Source organism: Hibiscus syriacus, unplaced genomic scaffold (genome assembly GCF_006381635.1).
Source record: "Hibiscus syriacus cultivar Baekdansim isolate YM2019G1 unplaced genomic scaffold, ASM638163v2 tig00110584_pilon, whole genome shotgun sequence".
Lineage (NCBI taxonomy): Eukaryota > Viridiplantae > Streptophyta > Magnoliopsida > Malvales > Malvaceae > Hibiscus > Hibiscus syriacus.
In genome coordinates, this window is record NW_024062792.1 from 2,751,666 (window position 1) to 2,774,486 (window position 22,821).

At 33.3% G+C, this 22,821-nt stretch overlaps 1 protein-coding gene and 1 pseudogene across 1 annotated transcript in view; one reads left to right on the forward strand and one right to left on the reverse strand.

Moving 5' to 3' along the window:
* Positions 1–8,167: 8,167 nt before the first annotated feature.
* On the forward strand, positions 8,168–9,568 carry LOC120133685 (annotated as a pseudogene).
* A 7,428-nt stretch (positions 9,569–16,996) lies between these two features.
* Positions 16,997–22,821, reverse strand: part of LOC120133686 — a 50,665-nt gene continuing 44,840 nt past the window's right edge. Inside the window, exons 6-7 of the mRNA XM_039150219.1 lie at positions 21,291–22,076; positions 16,997–20,353 (exon numbers count right to left, since the gene is read on the reverse strand). Coding sequence (XP_039006150.1) covers positions 16,997–20,353; positions 21,291–22,076 — 4,143 coding nt within the window. The remainder of the gene's footprint in view (positions 20,354–21,290; positions 22,077–22,821) is intronic.

The following is a 22,821-nucleotide window of genomic DNA, read 5'->3' on the forward strand; positions in this document are numbered from 1 at the left end:
CCGCAAAGAGAATTCTTCACTATCTGAAAGGTACAATTGACTTTGGCTTCTTCTATTTAGTTTCTAATGATTACAAGCTTGTTGGATATAGCGACAGTGATTGGGGTGGAGACATAGATAATCGAATGAGCACTACTGGATTTGTAATTTTCATGGGAGATACTGCTTTCACATGGATGTGAAAGAAACAACCGATTGTCACATTGTCCATTTGTGAAGTGGAATATGTTGCTGCTACATCATGCGTTTGTCATGCAATTTGGCTTATAAATCTATTGAAGGAGATAAGTTTGATACAAGAAGAGCCTACCAAGGTTTGTGTCGACAACAAGTCAGCCATTGCCTTAGCAAAGAATCCAGTATTCCATGATCGAAGAAAGCACATCGATATTCGCTGCCACCATACAAGTGAGTGAGTTGCAAGAAATGATGTGAAAGTTGAATACATGAAGTCACAAGATCAAGTTGTCGAAATTTTTACCAAGCCACTAAGAAGTAAAGACTTCATAAGATTAAGGAACTTACTTGGGGTCACAAGATCAAGTTTAAGGGGGTGTTGGATCATAAACTTGATCCATTATGAGAGCATAAACCCACACCTAAACTAATTTGATGACATTGCTTACATCAATTAGGTGAAGATGTTATTGCTTACATCAATTTAGTTAGGTGAGAGTTAGGTATGTCTCATCTTTTTAATGGTTTAGATTAGTTTATTTGTGTGATATAGGATTGTTCTTAAGTAGTATAAATACTCCTCCCCATTTTAGTTTAAGCATCAAGAAAAATTAACAGTTTCTAAATGAGTGAAGAAGCAAAGTCTTATAAGAGTGAGTTGTAGTATCTTGTTTTTGAGTGAGGGTGTTCTTGTAATATTTGTTTGAGTTTCAATAAAAGTTGTTTGTGATTGTTTCATTTCCAATATATCCTTCATATTCTATTTTACATAAATTAAATGCTAATTGTACTGATCTTCATTTGAAGAATCTTAATAAACCGAGTCTTCATTATATTGTGCATGTTAATTGGGAAAAAGCCATTCCTTGCCCTTCCCTCGCTCCAATACGGTCTATACAATACTTTTCCAGTTAGTGTACACTTATTTATGGGGCTCTGCGCATATCTTTTCCAAGGGTTTGAAATATTATTTGTCTTTTGTAGATGCCTTCTCACAGTATATTATCTCCTAAAGAACAAAAACAAGGTTCTTGGTGTATTTCATTTATATAAACAAATGATCTATAAACAGTTTGATGTGAACATTTTGGTTATTTAAAGTGACTGGGGTGGAGAGTTTTTTCCTTTGACTAAGGTCTTTTCACAAGCAGACATACAACATCGAGTGACTTGCCCCTACACATCTCAGCATAACAGTTTTGTTCAGCGAAAACACCGACACATTATTGAAATGACTCTCACCTTACTTGCTCAAGCATCTTTACCCTATAGGTTCTGGTCCTATGTTGTTGAAATAGTTGTGTACCTCATTAATCGCCTTCCAACTGATGTGCTACAAGGATGTTCACCCTTTGAAAAACTTTTTGCCAAGAATCCAACCTATCATCATCTTCGAGTATTTGGTTGCTTGTGTTTTTCTCATACTTGACCTTTCGAGTCTCATAAACTTCATTTTCGATTAAAGCCTTATGTTTTTCTCGGTTACAACTTGCAACATCGAGGTTACCTTTACTTAGCCTCAGGTGGCATGATTTATATTTCTTGTCACATTGTCTTTGATGAGTGTGTTTCCTTATACCAATAAAGACATGAATCCTGTAGACGTGCGTGTGACAGAAAATGTGAGCTCTTCCTTACAAATGATAGCTTGAGCATTGCTAGTTTTTAGGGGTTGTTCTGTCCCTCAGAGTTTAGACCAAGCTGGTAATTATGCTTAAACCTAGTCGTCTTCTACTCTATATCAACCTCTCATGTGAACAAAAATCATCTTAGTGTCGATTATGGTTTTGGGTCCATATTTTCCACATATATGGGTGCCACATACTCAGCACTAGTTCATTTGGGCATTCATATGAATGACTTACAAGCAGAAGGTCAAGTTCCTTCACCCTTATAAGTGACCCATGTGGGTGACACATCACCCCATGATGTTATAGGAGATGATGTCAGTCAACCCTCTAATATTGTTATAAATCAACACCCCATGATGACCAGAGGAAAAATGAGAGTGCTTAAACCCAAGGTTTTTTCATCATACACCTTTTTGTTTGTTGATGAAGTTGAACCCATGACACTCTCACAAGCCCTTCAAGGTTCTAAATGGAGGCAAGTTGTGTTTAATGAATACAATGGCCTGCTAAAAAACGAAACCTGACAGGTTGTACCTCTCCCACCTAATCGTGTGCCCATCGAATGCAAATGGTTATTCAAACTTAAACGCAATGTTGACGTATCTGTGGCAAGTCTTTATATTCTTGCTTATTTTTTCTTGTCTTGAGCGTGTCTAACTTAACATATATATTCTAGAATTTGCTTGTGGATACATATTGAGAAAAAAATTAGGATTTGATGCTTTAAAATGATAGGGGCAATTAGGATTAACCCATTTCTCATACATTAAAAATTTGCCTACCCATTTATTTTACATTAGTTAGCCACTTTGAGCCATTTTACTTTTCTTTGTTTTACTATACATTAAACTAGAAACCTTTGATTTTATCTCTCTTTTGCTACATTTTTCGAGACAATAGAACAAATTTTCCACGAAAAAGAATGTTCGAGAAAAAAAAATTCTCAAGAAAGAAAAAAGAAAAATGTGATCGAAAAGAAAAGAACTGAAAAAGGGAAAATGTGAAGAAAAAGAAAAAAAGGTTGAAGTATAGATGTTGAAATTCTTTTGATTGATTGAGTTTTATTTGATATTATTTTGTGGATCTGATCTTATGATCATCTCTTGCTTTACTATTAAGCCTATATTTTTGTCTTTTATCATACTCTTACCTAAGCCCCGTTACAACCCTTAAAAGACTCTTTGATTTTATAATCAGATTCATATATAATGGTTGAGATTTGATTCACTTACAAGCCTATGGTAATATTGTGTTATGTTCTAACTTTGAGGGTTGATTATACCCTAAACACCTTGAGAGTATTGAGTGAATCCATGCGAGAGTGTTAAATCTTGTTGCATTTGAAATTGATGAATTAATGAAATATTCTGATTTTCCATAAATTTATCATATTCATGCTATTATACTTTATTGTAATTTTGATTCATATATTTAATGTGATTTGACTTTGTTGGTATTCTGAGATCTGAAACGAGATGATGGAAGGTAAATAGAAAAGTTAGTATGTTGAACTGAGGTATGCTTGAGGACAAGCATTGAATAAGTGATGGATAGTTTGATAAGTGTTTAATATTGCATATATTTGTTGTTATTTACTCTTTATTTTCGATTGAATATTACTGATTTATCTTTATTTTGGGTTTATTTTGTATAGGAGCTTCATTGTATTAATTAGCTAAAAATTTATTGATTTTGACGGACCAATCAACATCTTCTAGAAGACGAGCGAAATTATCTTAAATATTTAATTTGAAATTTATATGGGACGAGGTTATCCATAAGATGAAGTAGAATTCAACCAGAACTACAAGCTTAAATATTTATTTTTATTTTTTGTGATAAATCTTGTTGATTTAGTATTTTTAGTTTGATTATTTTATTATTATTTTAATTAAGAATTAGTTATTTTATATATTTAGAACTTCTAGTAGGATTTTTAGTTTGCTTATTTTATTTACAAATAATTATTTTATTTACATAAAACTCTTAGGTTATAAATACCCATAGGTTTAGCAGATGAAAGACAAATTGAAATTTATTTTTCTTCGTTAATTATTAAAGTTCTAATTTTCTTTCATCTCCACTTTTATTTCTTTATTTTCTTTCATTATTTTCTTTTCATAATGCTAAGCATGATCCAATCCATGCTTAGATAAACTTCACTTAGTTAAAGGTTTTGCGAAACTCAATTTTAACTGTGAGAATTAAGTCTTGATCTTCATACCTTCAAATATTCTTTGATTCTATAGAAACTAGGTGTGACAATCGACCATTCCCTTAAAATTTATTACATCTTAAACTCAAAAGGTGAACGTTGATTTGAAGACAATTTTGCTTGAAGTTTGGAAGTTGGATCGATTAGTCGTAATTCGACTTCCTCTTAATAAACTTAGTCGCGGCCCGTTAAGGCGGTGAGACACTATAATTCGAGTAGGAATTTTCCAAAACTTAAAACTATTTTAGATCTAATGGCGGTAGACGTGGCTAGACAAACAAAGACCGAATTTCGGAGATAGACTTAAAATTTTTGTTAAATGGAGAGAAGACTTAGATGCAGGGTTGGGCCGTGTTGACTATATTCGACATACATCATGAAGGGAAAATTTTATTTTGATGATCAATCGAAATTGAGGCTAAGCAAAACCTAAGACTGTATCATCTCCATTAATTCTTCTACTTTATTTATTTTATTTATTTTTTCATTATTTTCATTTATTATTTAGTTTTATTATTTTATTACCTTCATTATTTCAAAACCTCATTTTATTTTTACTGTTAAAATCGAATGATCGAAATAAGAAAATTATTTAGACTTCCTTAGTCTATGTAGATCAACCTCTACTTCTCTATACTATTTTATTTATTTATTTATTTGAGATTATAGTATTTATTTATTTGACAATTTCGATGCTCGTCAGCTATCTAAGTGGTACATTGCATTATGGTCTTATATTTTGTGCTGATAACTCGCCATGCAAGGTGGTTTACTTCACTTATGCTGATTGTGCAAGCAATGCTGATAGCCGTCGCTCTATCTTTGGTTCCTGTGTATTCCTTGACAATGATATGATCTTGTGGAGCTTCAAGAAACAGAAAATTATTGCTCGTTCAATCACCGAGGCTGAGTTTCGCAGCATAGCCGATGTGGTCTTTGAAGTAGTGTGGCTCAAGACACTATTAAATGATTTAGGTGAACTTATGGGGGAGGCACATGTGACTTGGTGTGAGAACACCAACGCCGTGACAGTGAGCGTCAATCATGTATTCCATGCCCGAACAAAGCATGTTGAACTTGACATGTGCTTTGTTTGGGAGAAGGTGGTGAATAAGGAACCATCTATTAATCATGTACCAGCTCACCAGATTGCAGATGACATGACCAAACCATTAATCAAGTCTTTCTTTATTTTGTTTCGTCAAAGGGTTCGTGTTGTGAGCAGTGAAGACCTGGAAGAGTAGGAAGAATGCTGAGGCTGTGTGAATTGTTCATAGGCGGTGAAAAATTATTAGGTTGTTTCATGAGTTGGTAATTTGTTATAAAGGAATGTAGTACAGTTGTCTCATCTAATAACTCCTATAAAAGGATATTATTGTGCTGAATAAATGAGAGGCACTTTCTTATCGGATTTTTCCTCAATTTATAAGTTTTTCATAACATGATGGTATGCAGCTGGGACTACTTAAATAGTATCAGTTCGTATTTTTGAATTTTGAGTAGTGATATTTTGTTAAGATCTTCAAGGCATAGAATGTAATTTGTATCGTGGGGATGTTGGAATCTCAACATACTTTAATAAAATTAACATGAATGAGCGAAACAAATTTGAGCAGAATGCCATGTTTCTCTCTAATATAATAAAGGATAACAATAAAAGACCTTTTTTTCTTTCAAAAAAAGTATGTTTTTATATATTTGGCCGACTCATTCGTACTACGTATTACTTTTGAGATATAAAAAATGAAATTTCAATATAATATTTTCTTGTTGTGTGTGGTATTAATGGTTTAGCCTCTTTCTTTTTGGTGGTCAATGCATTGAGGATTCTCAAAACGTGCAACCCTCTATTCTTATCTTACACGTAGTGCTTTCTTTCAATTTCAGAAAATCTAGAAGGTGATTGTGATCTTCAAATAAAATATGTTTGATTTTTCCATAAAATTCGCTAAGGAGGATAAAAACAATACAAGTTAGCATTTTTTTTTTGGGATTAAACCTCTTTATATAGATTGAATATTATGTCGGTCTTTTAAGTATTTATAATTTTGTCTCTCATCAAAATATAAATACAACTTATGATATCTACACTTTATTTTCATGCCACTTTAATATCTATGACTAGGGTTGTAAATGAGACGAGACAGATCGTGAGCTAATCTAGCTTGACTCGGTCATAGCTCGATAATACTCGACTCAAATGGATTCAAACACGACTTGAGTTTTTAACGAGCCGAGACAAGTTACTTGATAATCAACTTAAAAAGCTTGCTAGCAACTCAAAAAATAATATATTAATATTATATTTTAAAAAATAAATTATTAGTAATAATATTTTTGTGTTGATTTTTTATTTATAAAAATACAGTATAATGTTTTCATGTATTTAAGGTTCAACTTCAAGCTTGTGTTTGAGCTTCAACCAAGTTAAGTTTGAGAAAAAAAATCGATTTCAACCTTTTTCGAGCTTCAATTCATGGTTTCGAGTTTGAGTCGAGTTTGAAAATTTTAGGCTCGTGAGCTTTCGGGTCGAGTCAAGCTCTATTTTAAAATTTTCGAGTCGAATCGAACTCAACAATACTCAAATTTGACTCGGCTTGTTTACAACCTACCTATGACACATATACTATAATTTTTCATTTAATTTTATGTCATAAAGTACGATAATATTATACATATGTGCCCAAAAATATTGATTTTAGTGCATCATTTTTTTCATATTTATATGTGCTCACAATCACTCCAAATAAGTTGCGTTTGAGTTATGATAAATTTAGTTTATCAATGTATCGTCATCGTTATATCTATTTCTATGATAGTGTTGATGGTGTTTATTGAAAATAATTGTGTTTGTTTGTATCTATGAATTTATTATTCATAGATGGTTTATGCTCTTTGATGGTTTTAATGGAAATAATTGGTTGATGTGATTGGTTTATTCTAATTTTATAGATTGTTTTTTTAAGATATATTTTTATTTTATTTATTTTTATTCTATTGAATAAAATTAATTATTATTAGTTAGAAAACTACTCTCTTTACCAACTATTAGTTGGTTTAGTAAACGAGAAATTATATTTTTAAGCAATGTTAGAAGTTTGAATCTTGGTGATTGTAAATGGACAGAACCATCTTAGACATTTTTTGGGCCCTGAGCGAAAACTCAAAAATTTTCCTTTATAAGATGAAAGTATATTCCAAATTTAATATTACATAAATAAATCATAGAAAAATAATTAAATTTTATGAAAAAAACATTATTTTTATTGTTTTATTAAGAAAATACCTTAAATACAACTAAGAGAGAAGAAATATAAAAAATTGAATGTGTGTATGATACATAGCTTGATTGTGAATGATAAATAAATAAAAATAATTTTATATTATTTTATTATTAGATTGAGATTGAAGAAGACTAAAAATTAAGGAATATTTGATAAATGGAAGATTAAAATTAAAAGAGAGAAAAATATGATTAAATTTAATTCAAAATTGAATGAACTAATAAGAGAATGGAAAATAGGGTAAAAACTAAAAATTTATGAAATTATAAAAATTATGGGTCCTAATTATAAATATAAAAAATAGGGGTATGAATTATAAATAAAAAATGGGGGGGGGGGTTGAGCGGTTGCTCAGGGTGATCCCCTTAGAATCAGTCTATAAATGAAGCAAATTGAGTTGATAGCGACACTCCCATGATGAGTCTCTACAAAATCTGATCTAGATTAATCAATCCATACATTATATCGATCATAGTTAATTAATTTATATTTTGATGAGTAAATTTGATATAAAATAAAGTAGTAATAATTTTACAAAAGAAATTATACCAAACGTAATATCCTAAAGTATGAAATATGAATGTTGACATCTAAATTCTTCCACTATTTTCAAATTACAATTTTTTTTATATAAAAATTATTTTTCTCTTAATATTTTTTGGTCAAGTCATTAACTATCTATAATTGGGTTGCACTAATTTAACAGTAAGATTACCCAAGTTCCATACTTGAAGCTTTGAGCTTTGCACGTTTCTAACTTGAAACACACTTTTGAGGCCAACCACTATCCATTGATCTACCCAACTATCTATATAATAATGCATATTCTCAAATGTGTTCTTCTTCATATCCCAAACAACATGAGATTGAAGGTTACATTTCTGCTTTTGCTTTTGGTTGTTCCACTTGCCTTTGCAAAGCTAAGGGTTGGTTTTTACGGGCCAACTTGTCCAAATGCCGAATCCATTGTTCAAGCAGCTGTTCGACGACGTTTCAATCTAGATAAATCCATCACCGCTGCCTTGCTTCGCATGCATTTCCATGACTGTTTCGTTAGGGTAAGCTTTCTTCTTTTTAAAAACATTTAATTTAATTGTGTAAATGAACTGGGCTTCATCGATTAAAGTTGTATTTATGTTCGTTTGTTTAATTTTAAAGGTGTAAAAAGAAATAAAAGGAGATGGAAAACTGAAAAACACTTTATAAATGAGTCATAAACCAGTCAATAAACAAGGTTTTTCGTAATTATCAACGAACTGAACTTACCTATGTTCGTGTTCATTTATTTATTAAATAAACACACATCTTTCTATAATTAAATTTTCTTTATACTCATTTATTTAGCTTAATAATTTAACATAAACAAACTTTAAATAAATATCTTATTGATAACTATGTTCCTCTAAAAACAATTCCTAGCTCAGAGGTTATAAATTATAATTCTTTTGATATTTTATAACGATTACGATACTCTACTTTTATGTAGGGTTGTGATGCCTCGATTCTCATAGACTCAACCAGAAAAAAGCCATCGGAGAAAGACGCTGGGCCAAACTTGACGGTACGAGGATTCGAGCTCATAGACGATGCAAAGAGAGCTGTTGAAGCCACTTTCCCTTCAAGAGTCTCTTGTGCAGATATCATAGCATTAGCAACCCGAGACGCCGTACTCCTCTAGGGAGGACCATTTTATCTCGTCCCAACGGGACGACGAGATGGGTCTCGTCTCAAATCCCGACGAAGTAAACTTACCGATCCCAACACTCTCGGTTTCTCAGGCTTTCCAAAGTTTCAGGGCTAAAAACTTGACAATGGATGACATGGTCACACTATTGGGAGCACACACAGTTGGTGTCGCTCATTGTTCCTTCTTCTTAGATCGGATTATAAGATCCGATCCCACAATGGATCCTAATCTGCGTAAGAAGCTAAATGATATATGTGGTGCGGCCAATGGTTCGAATCCTGACCCCACGGCATTTCTCGACCAGGGGACACCTTTAACGGTTGACAACGAGTTCTTCAAGCAGATTGGTTCGAGGAGAGGGGTGATGCAGATCGATCAAGCGTTGGCCAACGATCCATTATCGAGAGGTATCGTTTCGGGTTTCACGGCGAATACGAGTCTATTTAGAACCAGGTTCGCTGAGGCAATGGTGAAGATGGGAGAAATTCAGGTTCTTGAAGGAGCAGCTGGGGAAATTAGAAGAAATTGCAGAGTTTTTAATCCCACACGACGGGGCAGAGCCAGAGGCTTCTAAATTGCTTGGATTTTGCTTGAAAGTCGTCCCCGTTTGACATGATTACTTCGTTTTGAATCTATTGATGGTACTTTTAAACTAAATAAACCAAATCCATATTTAAGTGTTCTTACAAGAGAAATATATAACTTGGAAATATTTTGTTTGAGTTTCACTGTGTTTTTTAAGGGTTTTGTTTTGTAACCTTGCATGCCAATACGATATTTGTAACACGCCTAAGTAATGAAATTGATTGTTCCAGTCAAAGTGTTAGTAAGATTATTTTTTGATAGGATTGATTTTAGGGTAAAGTTAAAAAATATTATTAAATTATCTCTTAATGATATTTTTGGATGCTAGAATTTTTAAAAATTATAAAATTAATTTTGTTTTAAAATGAATACTGCATTACACTCGGTAATCACATTTGATTAATTGGTCAAACTGCTCATCTTTGTTCCATCATATTTCTTTAAATCATGGGTTTTAGACCCACTACGAATTTTATTTTAATACTTTTTCAATATTTTTAAGTAATGATTTTAATAATAAAATATAAAATTTGTAAAAGCTCATAATTTATCTTTAAATTATATTTTTAGTTGTTATTTTAATTTTTCTATATATTAAGGTGATTCAAACCAACCAATCTAACAAATAGGTATGAGACCTTTTTATGTTTCAAAATATAATGCGTACACAATCATGTTTTTCTCTTGCAGAGATGATGTATTTCAGCTAATGCTCAGCTGAGGCAAGGCTCTCAGGAAATATCCTTCAGCTTCTAAGATAAGTCAGCCATGGACTAAGGTATGAAATTTTCAAATTATTATATATTTTATATATTTTTTATTTTTGTATTTATAATTTATAATTTATTTTTTTCTTCCTTAAAATTGTATAAATTCATTTTCTTTTAAAATTTTAGAAATTCGTTTGTCTTAATATGATCCTGCGTCTGTCCCTAGGCAAACTTTAATCACAAAGCTTCATTTGAATATAGAGTTGCTCATTTTCAAACCACATTTTCATGTGACCCTGGAAAGGATTGCTTTAGTATCAATGCTTGAGGTTACAACTCATTTTTTTCTCTCTTAAATTGAACAAAACAAAAATGAACAAAGAGAGTGAATACAAATTTATACCCACAGCAGCTGAAATTTATTCAAATTTATACCCACTGCAGCTGAAATTTATTCAAATTTACACCTTAATCTCATGAAAATCTGTGTGATAGAGTGAAGGGCCATCTCCACCGATAATTTCAGGGAAGAATATATGTTATTAAAACCTTCTACTTCAAGAATTTTAGGACGTTCAGAGTAGTAAGCTTCTTCTTCCAATTTGGTACCGAAAACGGATATGGAAGTTTCACAAAAAATATCAAAGGGAATGTTCCTTTATAAACTAAACTCATACATGCACACTTTGATCTTTGATTTCCAAGAGGAGCAGTGCCAACTTCTGAAGCATTCTTAAGACATGGGTTTTTAATACAAGGAGGTTGCAAAACTGTTAGCCTTCTCTACTCCGAATTAAAGCAATGATTGTTATCTTTAGAAGTTTTAGATTCGAGCATGATTTTTGTAAAACTATTTGAGCGTTCATTGTCAAATGATAGAAAATTATTTGAACACATTGTAATTGCCTCATACTAATAAAAAATAATATTTTTTTGGATAAACTATATTGTTGGTCACTTTTATTTTTGACATGTCTTATTTCGGTCACTAATTTTGAAAAAATTAACGTTTTAGTCACTTACATTATCAGTTCAAAGCATTTTGGTCACTAAAATATTTACTTTCGTCATATTGATGAAGTGGAACTCTAGTAAAAAGAGCTAACTTTTAACTTAGCTTCCTGGATTTTAGATAAAATATTAATTTAACCATAAAATTTAAATAAAATAATAATTTAACCCTTAAACTTTAAATAAAATATTAATTTGACCCTTGAATATGTTAAAGTTGTAGCTATTTAAATAGTTAGTTCTTTTCTGTTTAGAGTTTGTTATAGGAGGTTAGCAAGTTATCTTGGTTGTATATATATGAATGTTTGCTATAAGGTTTATATGATGAAATACATAAAATATTTTTTCAACATGGTATCATTGAGAGGGTTCTTTCCTGTGAAGTTTCTTTGGTTTTGTGGCTTGTAGTTTTTCCCAAGCTTTTTTGGGCTTCATTATGTGTTACTCAGTGGCCAAATATTGTTTGGCATTCAGCCTAGTTGGTTAGTGTCGTAACCGGCTTTCGTCCGGGCACGAAATATTAAAATTTGGCGGGGAAATTAATATTAATAAATAATTTTGAAAATAATTTGTGAGTCGCCATCGGCCTTTTTGGATCAGGTAGGTCGAATACCTAAAAATTATTTTTTAAAAGAGTTTTAAGAAAACATCAATTAAAAAATTGAACTGATCTGCGTTTTATAACCAAAAATTCATCCTTTTTAATAATAAAAAGGGATTCGTGGTCGGTTACGTTTAGGGAAGGATTAGCACCCCTACAACGCCCAAAATTGGTACTTTTTAATTATAAATTGTCTCTATTATTAAAAATTTAAAAATTCAAAAATATATTTAATTTATAATCTTATAATTTCAAAATTGTAAAAAAAATATTTATTTAAAAATATCCGAAAAGAACTTCTAGGTGCCTTAAGACAGTTCTTTTTCTTTGATATTGATAAATATTAGTTTTAAATAATATTATTTAATTTTTAATTTTAAAATATCAGAATAGGACATCCAGTTGTATTAAGACTGTCCTTTTCTTCGATATTAAAAATAAATATTTAAAAATAATATTTATTATATATTTAAAAAATATTTAACAATAAAAATACAAATACTGCTAAAATAATATATTTAAAAATAATAAGATAAATGAAGACATATAAAATAATTGATTAAATTACAATAAAAATAATATTAAAAATCTAATTCATAATTAATCAAAACTATAGGGATTAAATATGTTATTTCTTTATTTTATTTATTTAGTGACTAAAATAAAATCATCTAAAATTCGGATATTAGACTTAAATAAATTAAAAATATAAACTAGGGATTAAAATATTATTTATTGAAATTAATGGTTCAAATCTGTAATTTATCCTAAATTTATTTTAATAAAAAGGACTAAAATGAATAAAATTAAAATTCAAAGACTGAATTAAAATTATTATAAATTCAGTTTAGTGACCAAAATGTAAAGTTTACAAATATGAAGGACTGCGGAAGGGATTTAACTATTTTGTAATTACGCGAATAGCCCTTCCCGAAACGACGTCGTTCGGGAAGGACTATATAAGTCCAAATCGGCTGGCCCTTCGGGCCAGCCATTTCATTTTTTCTTTCTTTTTTTTTTTCTTTCTCTCAAACAGAGAGAAGAACTCTCTGTCTTCTCTCTAAACTGAGAGAAGTTCAGTCGGCCGGCAGCCGTTAGCCGGCGTTCATCCGCCGTCAACCACCGCCGCCGGCCACCGTATTCGGTGGCCGGAAAAATTTTTTTTATATCTAAATGTAGATCGGACCGTCCTAATGACGGTCCCGATACTTTTTTCCGTTAAATGACTCCCAATCGGAGCAGATCTACAAATATACCTTCGGTTTTTTCGGTTCTCCGGCGATGTTCAGCGTTTCCGGCGACGGTCAAGGTTTCCTTGGTAAGCTTCTCCCCTCTCTTCTTCTTTTGTTTTGCTCTGTTGGGATCGTTGGTAGTTTTATATCTCTCTATTTTCCTTTTTTTTTTTTTTTTTGGTTCAGTCTCTGTCTCTTCTTGCTGTCTCTCTCCCTTTTTTTTTCAGGTGGGTGGTGGCTTTTATAGCCACCACCGGTGTTTGTCTTGGACCGGTCCGAAGAGGGGGCTTCGGTGAGTCACCGGACTACCAGTGGTGACTCACCCCGTAGCCTTGGCGTGGACGGCCGGTGTTCTAGCTTCTGGAGTCTTCGGCTGGGACGTTGCAGCGGCGGAGGCGGTGAGGGTTTCTGGAAGCAGCAGCAGCGGCGGCCGCGTGGCCCTAGGGTATCATACCCTAGGGTTTGTGCTGTATGAGTGTGGACCGTTGGATCGTGCCAGATCCAACGGCTGTGATGAGGCGGCTGAGGATGATTAGGGTTAGGAAACCCTAACTGGAAACCTAAACATTTAGGGTTTCTAGTTAGTTTTGGACCGGTTCTGGTTGGTTTGTAACTGGACCGGTCCAGTTGTAATTGGGCCTGTAAATATTATTATGTATTTAATATATTATAAATTAATAATAATAATAATAATAATAATAATAATATTAATAATAATAATAATAATAATAATAATAATATTAATAATAATAATATGGATAAAAAATTAATATCTTCAGCTGCCCCTCTTTGCTCATTATTGTGTTAACAAGAATAGGGCAAAGATGAAAAGATAATAAAATTTTTTATCCATTTGACTTTACTTTGATCATAATGGAGATATTGAGTAAATTCTTCTCTCTCTCCAAATAAGTTCTTCTTATTATGAACTTTCTGCTGGGGATGATGATGACCTCCTTTCTGTGATAGAGTCATTCAAAAGGTTGAATAAGCTCTTGATGAGTTCTTCTCATTATGAACTTCTTCTTCCTTCTTCAGATGACGAGTTCTTCTCATTATGAACTCTTCCTCTGGAAAAGAATGATCCATCAAGTGATGAATTCAAGCAAAAGGTTGAACAAGTTCTTCTCATTATGAACTTCTTCTTCCTTCTTCAGATGAGTTCTTCTCATTATGAACTTTCTCTGGAAAAGAATGATCCATCAAGTGATGAATTCAAGCAAAAGGTTGAACAAGTTCTTCTCATTATGAACTTCTTCTTCCTTCTTCAGATGAGTTCTTCTCATTATGAACTTTCTCTGGAAAAGAATGATCCATCAAGTGATGAATTCAAGCAACATGTTGAACAAGTTCTTCTCATTATGAACTTCTTCTTCCTTCTTCAGATGAGTTCTTCTCATTATGAACTTTCTCTGGAAAAGAATGATCCATCAAGTGATGAATTCAAGCAACAGGTTGAACAAGTTCTTCTCATTATGAACTTCTTCTTCCTTCTTCAGATGAGTTCTTCTTATTATGAACTCTACCTTGCAATGTTAATCTTTCAAATGATAGATTTGAATCTTTGCTAAAATCTTTGAAATTCCTGTTAAAAATTCAACAAGAATAAAAATGAATGAAAATGCATCTATTTTTGTAAACACCTAAAATATGATGCATGAATGTTAAGTTATTTGATTTCAGATTGGTGAACTGAATATTTCTTCAGTTGTAGAAACCCAATAAATCTTTCTTCTTCGAATCAAAGAATCTATCATCTTTGACAAATGTAGATGTAGATATAATGTCACAGAACCTCTCGAGAATAAAACTCAATAGTATAGGCTCTTGAAAAGCTTGTATTCAGGCAACATGTTAATCCTGATAGCAAATCATCTGATTATGAAGTAATCTTTCAGGATGATTTCACAGATATCGATAGTTCTTCTAATACCGAGAAATCTTGAATTCTGATTCTGATGAGGAGAATAAACTGTTATACTTGACAAAAATGGGATTCTCAAAGGCTGAAACTTCAAATAGCTTTCTTTCGGTAAAAGATGGGAAGCCATTACGTGATGATCCCAGTTACAAGCAAAGGCGAAACTTGTGCTATGATTTTTGGGAAAGGAATAAGCAAAAGAAGCTTGAAAAGAAACTTCTTAATGAAGAAGATCATGCAGTTCATCTTTTAATTCTAATGATTGGTTCTGTAGTTCTTACCAAAACAGATCAGATAACTCAAAGAACACTTCCAGAAGATGCTATTTTGTCTAATCAGATCAGATAACTCAAAGAACACTTCCAGAAGATGCTATTCTGTCTAATCAGATCAGATAACTCAAAGAACACTTCCAGAAGATGCTATTGGCAAATTCATCTTCTAAATTCACTGATTGGTTCTGTTAAACCAGATCAGATAACTCAAAGAACACTTCCAGAAGATGCTATTCTGTCTAATCAGATCAGATAACTCAAAGAACACTTCCAGAAGATGCTATTTTGTCTAATCAGATCAGATAACTCAAAGAACACTTCCAGAAGATGCTATTGGCAAATTCATCTTCTAAATTCATTGATTGGTTCTGTTAAACCAGATCAGATAACTCAAAGAACACTTCCAGAAGATGCTATTCTGTCTAATCAGATCAGATAACTCAAAGAACACTTCCAGAAGATGCTATTGGCAAATTCATCTTTCATTTAATGTTTGGACTGGGATATCACAGTACTTATTCGATATAAAGCCAGAATTTGTAGATTCGAAGCATTTCCATGCTGCTACACTAAAAAAGGTTATATTCATAATCTGCCAACAGAGTTTCTCTTATCATGCTTCATTCATGTGCTGATGCTTTTTCATTGACAAAGAATGATGGCTTTCATGGGATCCAAAAACAAAGTTGAACTGTTTATAAACATGTACAGGAAGTTCCAAATTGACAAAAAGGATCTGTAAGGCTTTTGAAGCTTATGACAATGAGCCACCTTCGAGTGTCCAGAAGTATGTTCTTGATGAGTGCTGAAAATGGAATCTAGTATGGGTTGGAAAGAATAAAGTTACTCCACTTGAACCTGATGAGGTGGAAATGCTTCTAGGTTTCCTTAAAAATCATATACAAGGATCTGTATAGAAACATGTTTCCTAGTGATATCAATGTCTTGTTTCTTTTTGCTGGAATCAGTAATGCAAAGATCATCTTCTACTGTTTTGAAAACAGATGTGCAAGAACTGAATGGTGATCGGTTGGAGCAATTGATGAGTAGATTTGACGGATTCGACCTTGTTGTCGGTTATATCTAGCATAACACCCTTATTGTTCAAAATGGTGATGATTTGCTTATTTTGTATTCCATGTATTTAAAAGTATTAACATAAAGTGATATTCAGAAATCTTTAATTTATTTCAAAATTATGTTAATTCAATAGAAAAGAATAAATTGAATTTCCAAAAATAAATTAAATCTCAAATAAATTGAACTTGAAATAGATATAATTGTATTCAAAGTTATGGCAAGCATAAGAATAATAAAAATTCAAATGTCTCAACAAATTATAAGCATAAGTATTTCTAAATTAATCAAGTTGACACAACTTAGAGTAATGATGTAAGCCTTTGTCTGGAAGATCTCAATCGTTGTCAAAATGCTTGTAGATGTGAAGCTTCTTCCAAACCATCAAAATCTTAAGAGAGTTCAATTGCCAGATGCCTAATATCAACCTACATTTGAGCCGCCTTTTCAGGTTTTCAACTCAAATCCTTCCTTTGGTTACAAGATGCCCTTTGTGGGTTTTCACCTTGACCCCTCTTTTTTCTTTTTTTTTTTTTTTTTTTTCTTTTCTTTTTTTTTTTCTTTTTCTTTTCTTTTTTTTTTTTTTTTCTTCAAGCATAATATTTCTTGACAGAATCTGAGTTTATTGGATTTTTCAGAATTTTTCCATCCATTTCTGCCAAGATCAATGCTCCTCCGGAAAAGGCCTTTTTCACAACGTATGGCCCTTCCCAATTAGGCATCCATTTCCCACGGAAATCTTTATGTATAGGCAAGATCTTTTTTAGTACTAGATCACCCTCTTGGAATTCTCTTGGATGTACTTTCTTATCATGAGACTTCATCATCCGTTTTTGATACATCTGTCCATGGCAAATAGCTTTCAATCTTTTCTCCTCAATAAGGTTCAATTGATCAACCCTAGCTTGGATCCATTCAGATTCATCCAGTTTTATTTCTCTCAATATTCGGAGCGATGGAATCTCAACTTCAATTGGTAAGACTGCTTCCATCCCGTAGACTAAAGAAAACGGTGTTGCCCCAGTAGATGTTCGAACAGTAGTTCGGTATGCATATAGAGCAAAAGGTAACTTCTCGTGCCAATCTTTGTAGGTTTCAGTAGTCTTTGTAATGATTTTCTTGATATTCTTATTTGCTGCTTCAACTGCCCCATTCATCTTTGGACGATATGCCACTGAATTTGCATGTTTGATCTTGAACTGTGTACAAAGTTCGGTCATCATTTTGTTGTTCAGGTTCAGAGCATTATCTGTAATGATCCTCTCTGGTAGGCCATATCGGCAAACTATCTCTTTCTTTATGAATTTGCAGACTGTGGACCTCTTAATATTGGAATATGAAGCAGCTTCAACCCATTTGGTAAAATAATCAATTGCCACAAGAATGAAGCAATGTCCATTCGATGCTTTTGGTGTGATTGCCCCAATGACATCTATTCCCCACATAGAAAATGGCCAGGGTGCTGTCATTACATGTAAAGGAGATGGGGGTACATGAATCTTGTCTGCATATATCTGGCATTTATGACATTTCCTTGCATAATCAATGCAATCTGTGTACATGGTAGCCCAATAGTATCCATATCTCATTATTTTTCTGGCCATAGAAAGACCATTTGCATGTGTTCCACATATTCCACTGTGTACTTCTTCAATGACATTTCGAGCTTCGCTGGTATTTAAACATCTCAACAGCATTTGATCACTGCTTCTTCTATACATAATCTCTCCATCAAGAAAATATCCAGCAGCCATTCTTCTCAAGGTTCTTTTATCAATTTCCGATGAATTTGGTGGATAACTTTGATTTTTGATATATTGCAGGATATCATGATACCATGGTTTACCATCTACCTCTTCTTCCACACTATAACAATGTGCAGGAATTTCATATACTTGCATTTTGATTGGCATCATATCAACTTTCTTAGTTGCCTGAAACATAGCAGCTAATGTAGCCAAAGCATCTGCCATTTGATTTTCTTCTCGAGGGAGATAATTGAATGTAACTTTCTCAAATTCTTTCACTAATTCGAGGGTAAAATTTCGGTATTCCAACAATTTAGGATCTTTTGTTTCCCATTCTCCTCGCAATTGATACACTACTAACGATGAATCTCCATATATCTTGAGACATTTGATTTTTCTTTCTATAGCTGCTTTTAATCCCATGACACAAGCTTCATATTCCGCCATGTTATTGGTGCAAAAGAACTCCAGTCTACTTGTAAATGGATAATAAACATTATCAGGAGAAATTAACACTGCCCCGATTCCTCGTCCCAAAGCATTAGATGCTCCGTCAAAGTAAAGCTTCCAAGTTGCGAATGCATCATTTGTTTTGACTTCTTCATTCATGGATATGCATAACAGATCTTCATCGGGAAAATTAAAGTTCAAAGGCTGATAATCATTTGATGCACGACTGGCCAGGAAATCAGCTATGATACTTCCTTTTATCGCTTTTTGGTTGACATATACAATATCAAACTCAGATAATAACATCTGCCATCTAGCCATTCTGCCTGTCAAAGCTGGTGATTCCATTAAGAACTTCAAAGGATCAAGTTTTGATATCAACCAAGTAGTATGGTATAACATATATTGTCTGAGTCTTCGAGTAGTCCACACCAAAGCACAACATAATTTTTGTATTGGTGGATATCGAACTTCACAATCAGTAAATTTCTTGCTCAGATAATAAATAGCTTTTTCTTTCCTTCCTGATTCATCATGCTGTCCTAGTACACATCCCATCGAATTTTCGAAGACCGTCAAATAGAGAATTAATGGTCTATCAGGCATTGGTGATACTAAAATTGGGGCATTGGATAAATATTTCTTAATAATATCCAAAGTTTCTTGACATTCTTCATTCCAGACTTCAGGATTATTCTTTCGAAGTAATTTGAACACTGGATCACATTTGTCAGTCAATTGAGAAATGAACCGAGATATATAATTTAATCTCCCCAAAAAGCCTCTAACTTCTTTTTTTGTATTGGGTGGTGGAAGATCTTGAATTGCTTTGACTTTATCTGGATCAATCTCGATTCCTTTTTTGCTGACTACAAATCCCAAAAGCTTCCCGGAAGTTACCCCAAAAGTGCATTTTGCGGGGTTGAGCTTTAATTGATACTTCCTCAATCTCTGGAAAAGCTTCCTCAGATTTTGAATATGTTCTTCTTCCGTTCTGGATTTGGCAATCATGTCATCTACATATACTTCAATCTCTTTGTGCATCATGTCATGAAACAAAGTTACCATGGCTCTTTGATATGTTGCCCCTGCATTTTTCAATCCAAATGGCATCACTTTATAACAGAATGTGCCCCACATGGTTATAAATGTCGTCTTTTCCATGTCTTCAGGATTCATTTTTATCTGATTATATCCTGAAAAGCCATCCATAAATGAAAACCATGCATGTCCTGCAGTATTGTCCACCAATGTGTCTATGTGGGGTAAGGGAAAGCTATCTTTCGGGCTAGCTTTGTTGAGATCTCTGTAATCCACGCACATTCGAACTTTCCCATTCTTTTTTGGTACGGGAACAATGTTGGCTACCCATTCTGGGTATTTAGCTGCCTGTAGGAAACCTGCATTGATCTGTTTCATCACTTCTTCTTTGATTTGCAACAACATTTCTGGCCTCATTCGTCTGAGCTTTTGTTGGATTGGTTTATATTCCGGATTGATTGGAAGCTTGTGTATCACTATATCTGTGCTCAAACCGGGCATATCTTGATAAGACCATGCAAAGATATCTTTGAACTCTTGAAGGAGATTTATCAATTCTTGCTTTATCTGGATTGTCAGAGTAGTGCCAATTTTCACCTCTTTTATTTCTTTATCTGTTCCCAAATTCACAGTCTTAACCTCTTCTTTGTGGGGTAGAATTTGTTTGTCTTCTTTTTCTACCAATCTTAATAGTTCAGTAGGAACATCACATTCTAGTTCATCTTCACAACCATTGATTTCTTCCAGACATATAGGCTGCTCTAAATTTATCACTGGATTAAATCTAGGAATAAACATGCTATTAACACGGTGACACCTGCAAATTTAAGTCGGAACATTTCCGAAAGAATATAGTAAATTTATGAAATGTAAAAATGTAATAAAATGTAAAGAATGATTGCCATCTGAAAATTTTAAAGAAAGTTCCTTATATTTAACATAATTTCTTTTACAAGATAATAAAAAGTTTTCATATTTTTGAGCTAAACATAAAGATTAGTTCTGAATATTACTCTGCATTAATATTAAAGACTATAGGAAGATCTTCAGTGGTCCAATTGGTGAGTGTTTCTCCAGGAAGACATGGTCGAATCATATCCAAGTACTTGCCAGTCTTGTTGTTATTCGTGATCATGTTGATAAATAATCCATTCATAGCTTCTTCAACTATATCTTGATCTTTCGTCAACTTTTCTTCTTTAAAGGCTTCAACAAGCTGCTGTTCCACATTAATTGTTCCCCCTGATCTGAATGTTGTCCTCAACTGTGGGAAAGACATGTATTTCCAAAAGATTTCTCCTCCTTTCAATTTTGCCTTTCTGTCTTCACATCTTCTTTTCATCTCTTTGTTCTTTTGCTGAAGATTGGGCTTAAACCCCAGCCCAAAACGGTCTTTTTTCATCTTTATACTGATAGGAACTGAAATCCCTTGAAGATTCTTTCCTAGACCTCTCCCAGTTTTAGCTCCGATGCCTAAAGTTTGTTGTATTGTCATCTTGGTGCAATCAGACAATCTGGGATATGGAACTTTCCTTCCTTCTGCAACAAAGGTTGTATTTACAAATTCAAGAGCTCGAAAAGAGCATTCAAGAGCTTCATCATTGGTGTCGATATATGGAACATTGCTTGTTATAGACGCAATGATTTCTTCTTCAGCATTAACGCATATTAGTTGTCCATCAACAACAAATTTCAATTTCTGATGTAATGAAGAAGGAACGGCTCCTGCTGAGTGAATCCATGGCCTCCCTAATAGACAATTATATGTGGGGTGGATGTCCATCACCACAAAGTCAATATTGTACACGACTGGGCCAATTAATAACGGTATTTCCATTTTCCCAAGCACTTCTTTTTTAGTACCATCAAATGCTCGTACCACATTCTGATAACTCTTCATGTGTGATTGATCCAGAAGCATTCTTTGAAGTGTAACTAGAGGCATCAAATTGAGGGCAGACCCATTGTCAATCAATACTCCTGGCAACACATGACCATGACAATGTGTCGTGATGTTTAAAGCTTTTACTGACCCCATTCCGCCTTCTGGTATTTCATCATCTGTGAAGGTTATGTAATTGTCGGCGGCTATATGTCCCACAATTCTGTCAAGTTTATTGAGGGATATATCTTCGGGGATAAATGTCTGATTGAGGATTTTCATCAAAGCATTCCTATGCGCTTCTGAATTCATCAAAAGATCAAGAATAGAAATTCTCGCCTGTTGTTTGTGTAGTTGTTCAACCACACTATACTCACTATGTTTCAAGAACTTCAAAAATTCTTGAGCTTGCTTTTCTGTAACAGGTTCATTGAATGCTGGAAGGGATTCATCTTCAAATACCTTCTGAGGTATTGCCACAGCTTTTCCTTTTGCTTTCACTAGTTCTGAAGCATTGGATGTCTCGGGAGAGTAACATCTCCCACTTCTTGTAAAGAAACCGACCTCGCTCACTGCTTCAGACGTCGATGTGGTACTCAGACTTTGTATTTTCTCTTCTGTTTTTTCTAAAGAAACAGGTCCTCCTACCATTGAAACATTAGTAGTATAATTCCAAGGTACCCTGCGGGTATCTTTATATGGAAATGGTAGAGGAGTGGTGATAACTACTTTCGGCTTTATTGTTGCATGAATCGCCGTAGATGATTTCACATTAATGATCACAGGATCATTTATTCTTTGACTTGGTTTAGAATCCTCTGATGAGCAAACAACATCTTCTTTTTTTTCGGGTTCTTCTTCAAAGAATTCTATTTCTCTATTGTTCATCAATTTCTGCACCAAATCCCTAAACTCAGGACATAGTTGAATTTTATGCCCTTTCTCCTGATGATATTCACAATAATTCTTGCCTTCATTCTGCTTTGGCCTGAATTTTTGTGGAATTATACTGGCTAAAGAAAGCTGTTGGAATATCCAAACAAACGGAGATTTAATTTCAGAAATGTCAGTCTTTGCTTTCTTTCTGTTCTCTTCCTGAATTGCATTCACGTTTTTATCTCCATGATTTGGCAATGGATGACTTGATGCGGATGGTGTATTAAATTCCAACTTCCCAGTGTTGATCAAATTTTGAACCACCCTTTTGAAAGCTAGACAGTTTTCAATAGAATGTCCTGTAATTCCTTCATGGTAAATACAGTGTGCCTTTGTATCATACCAAGGAGGGAATGGT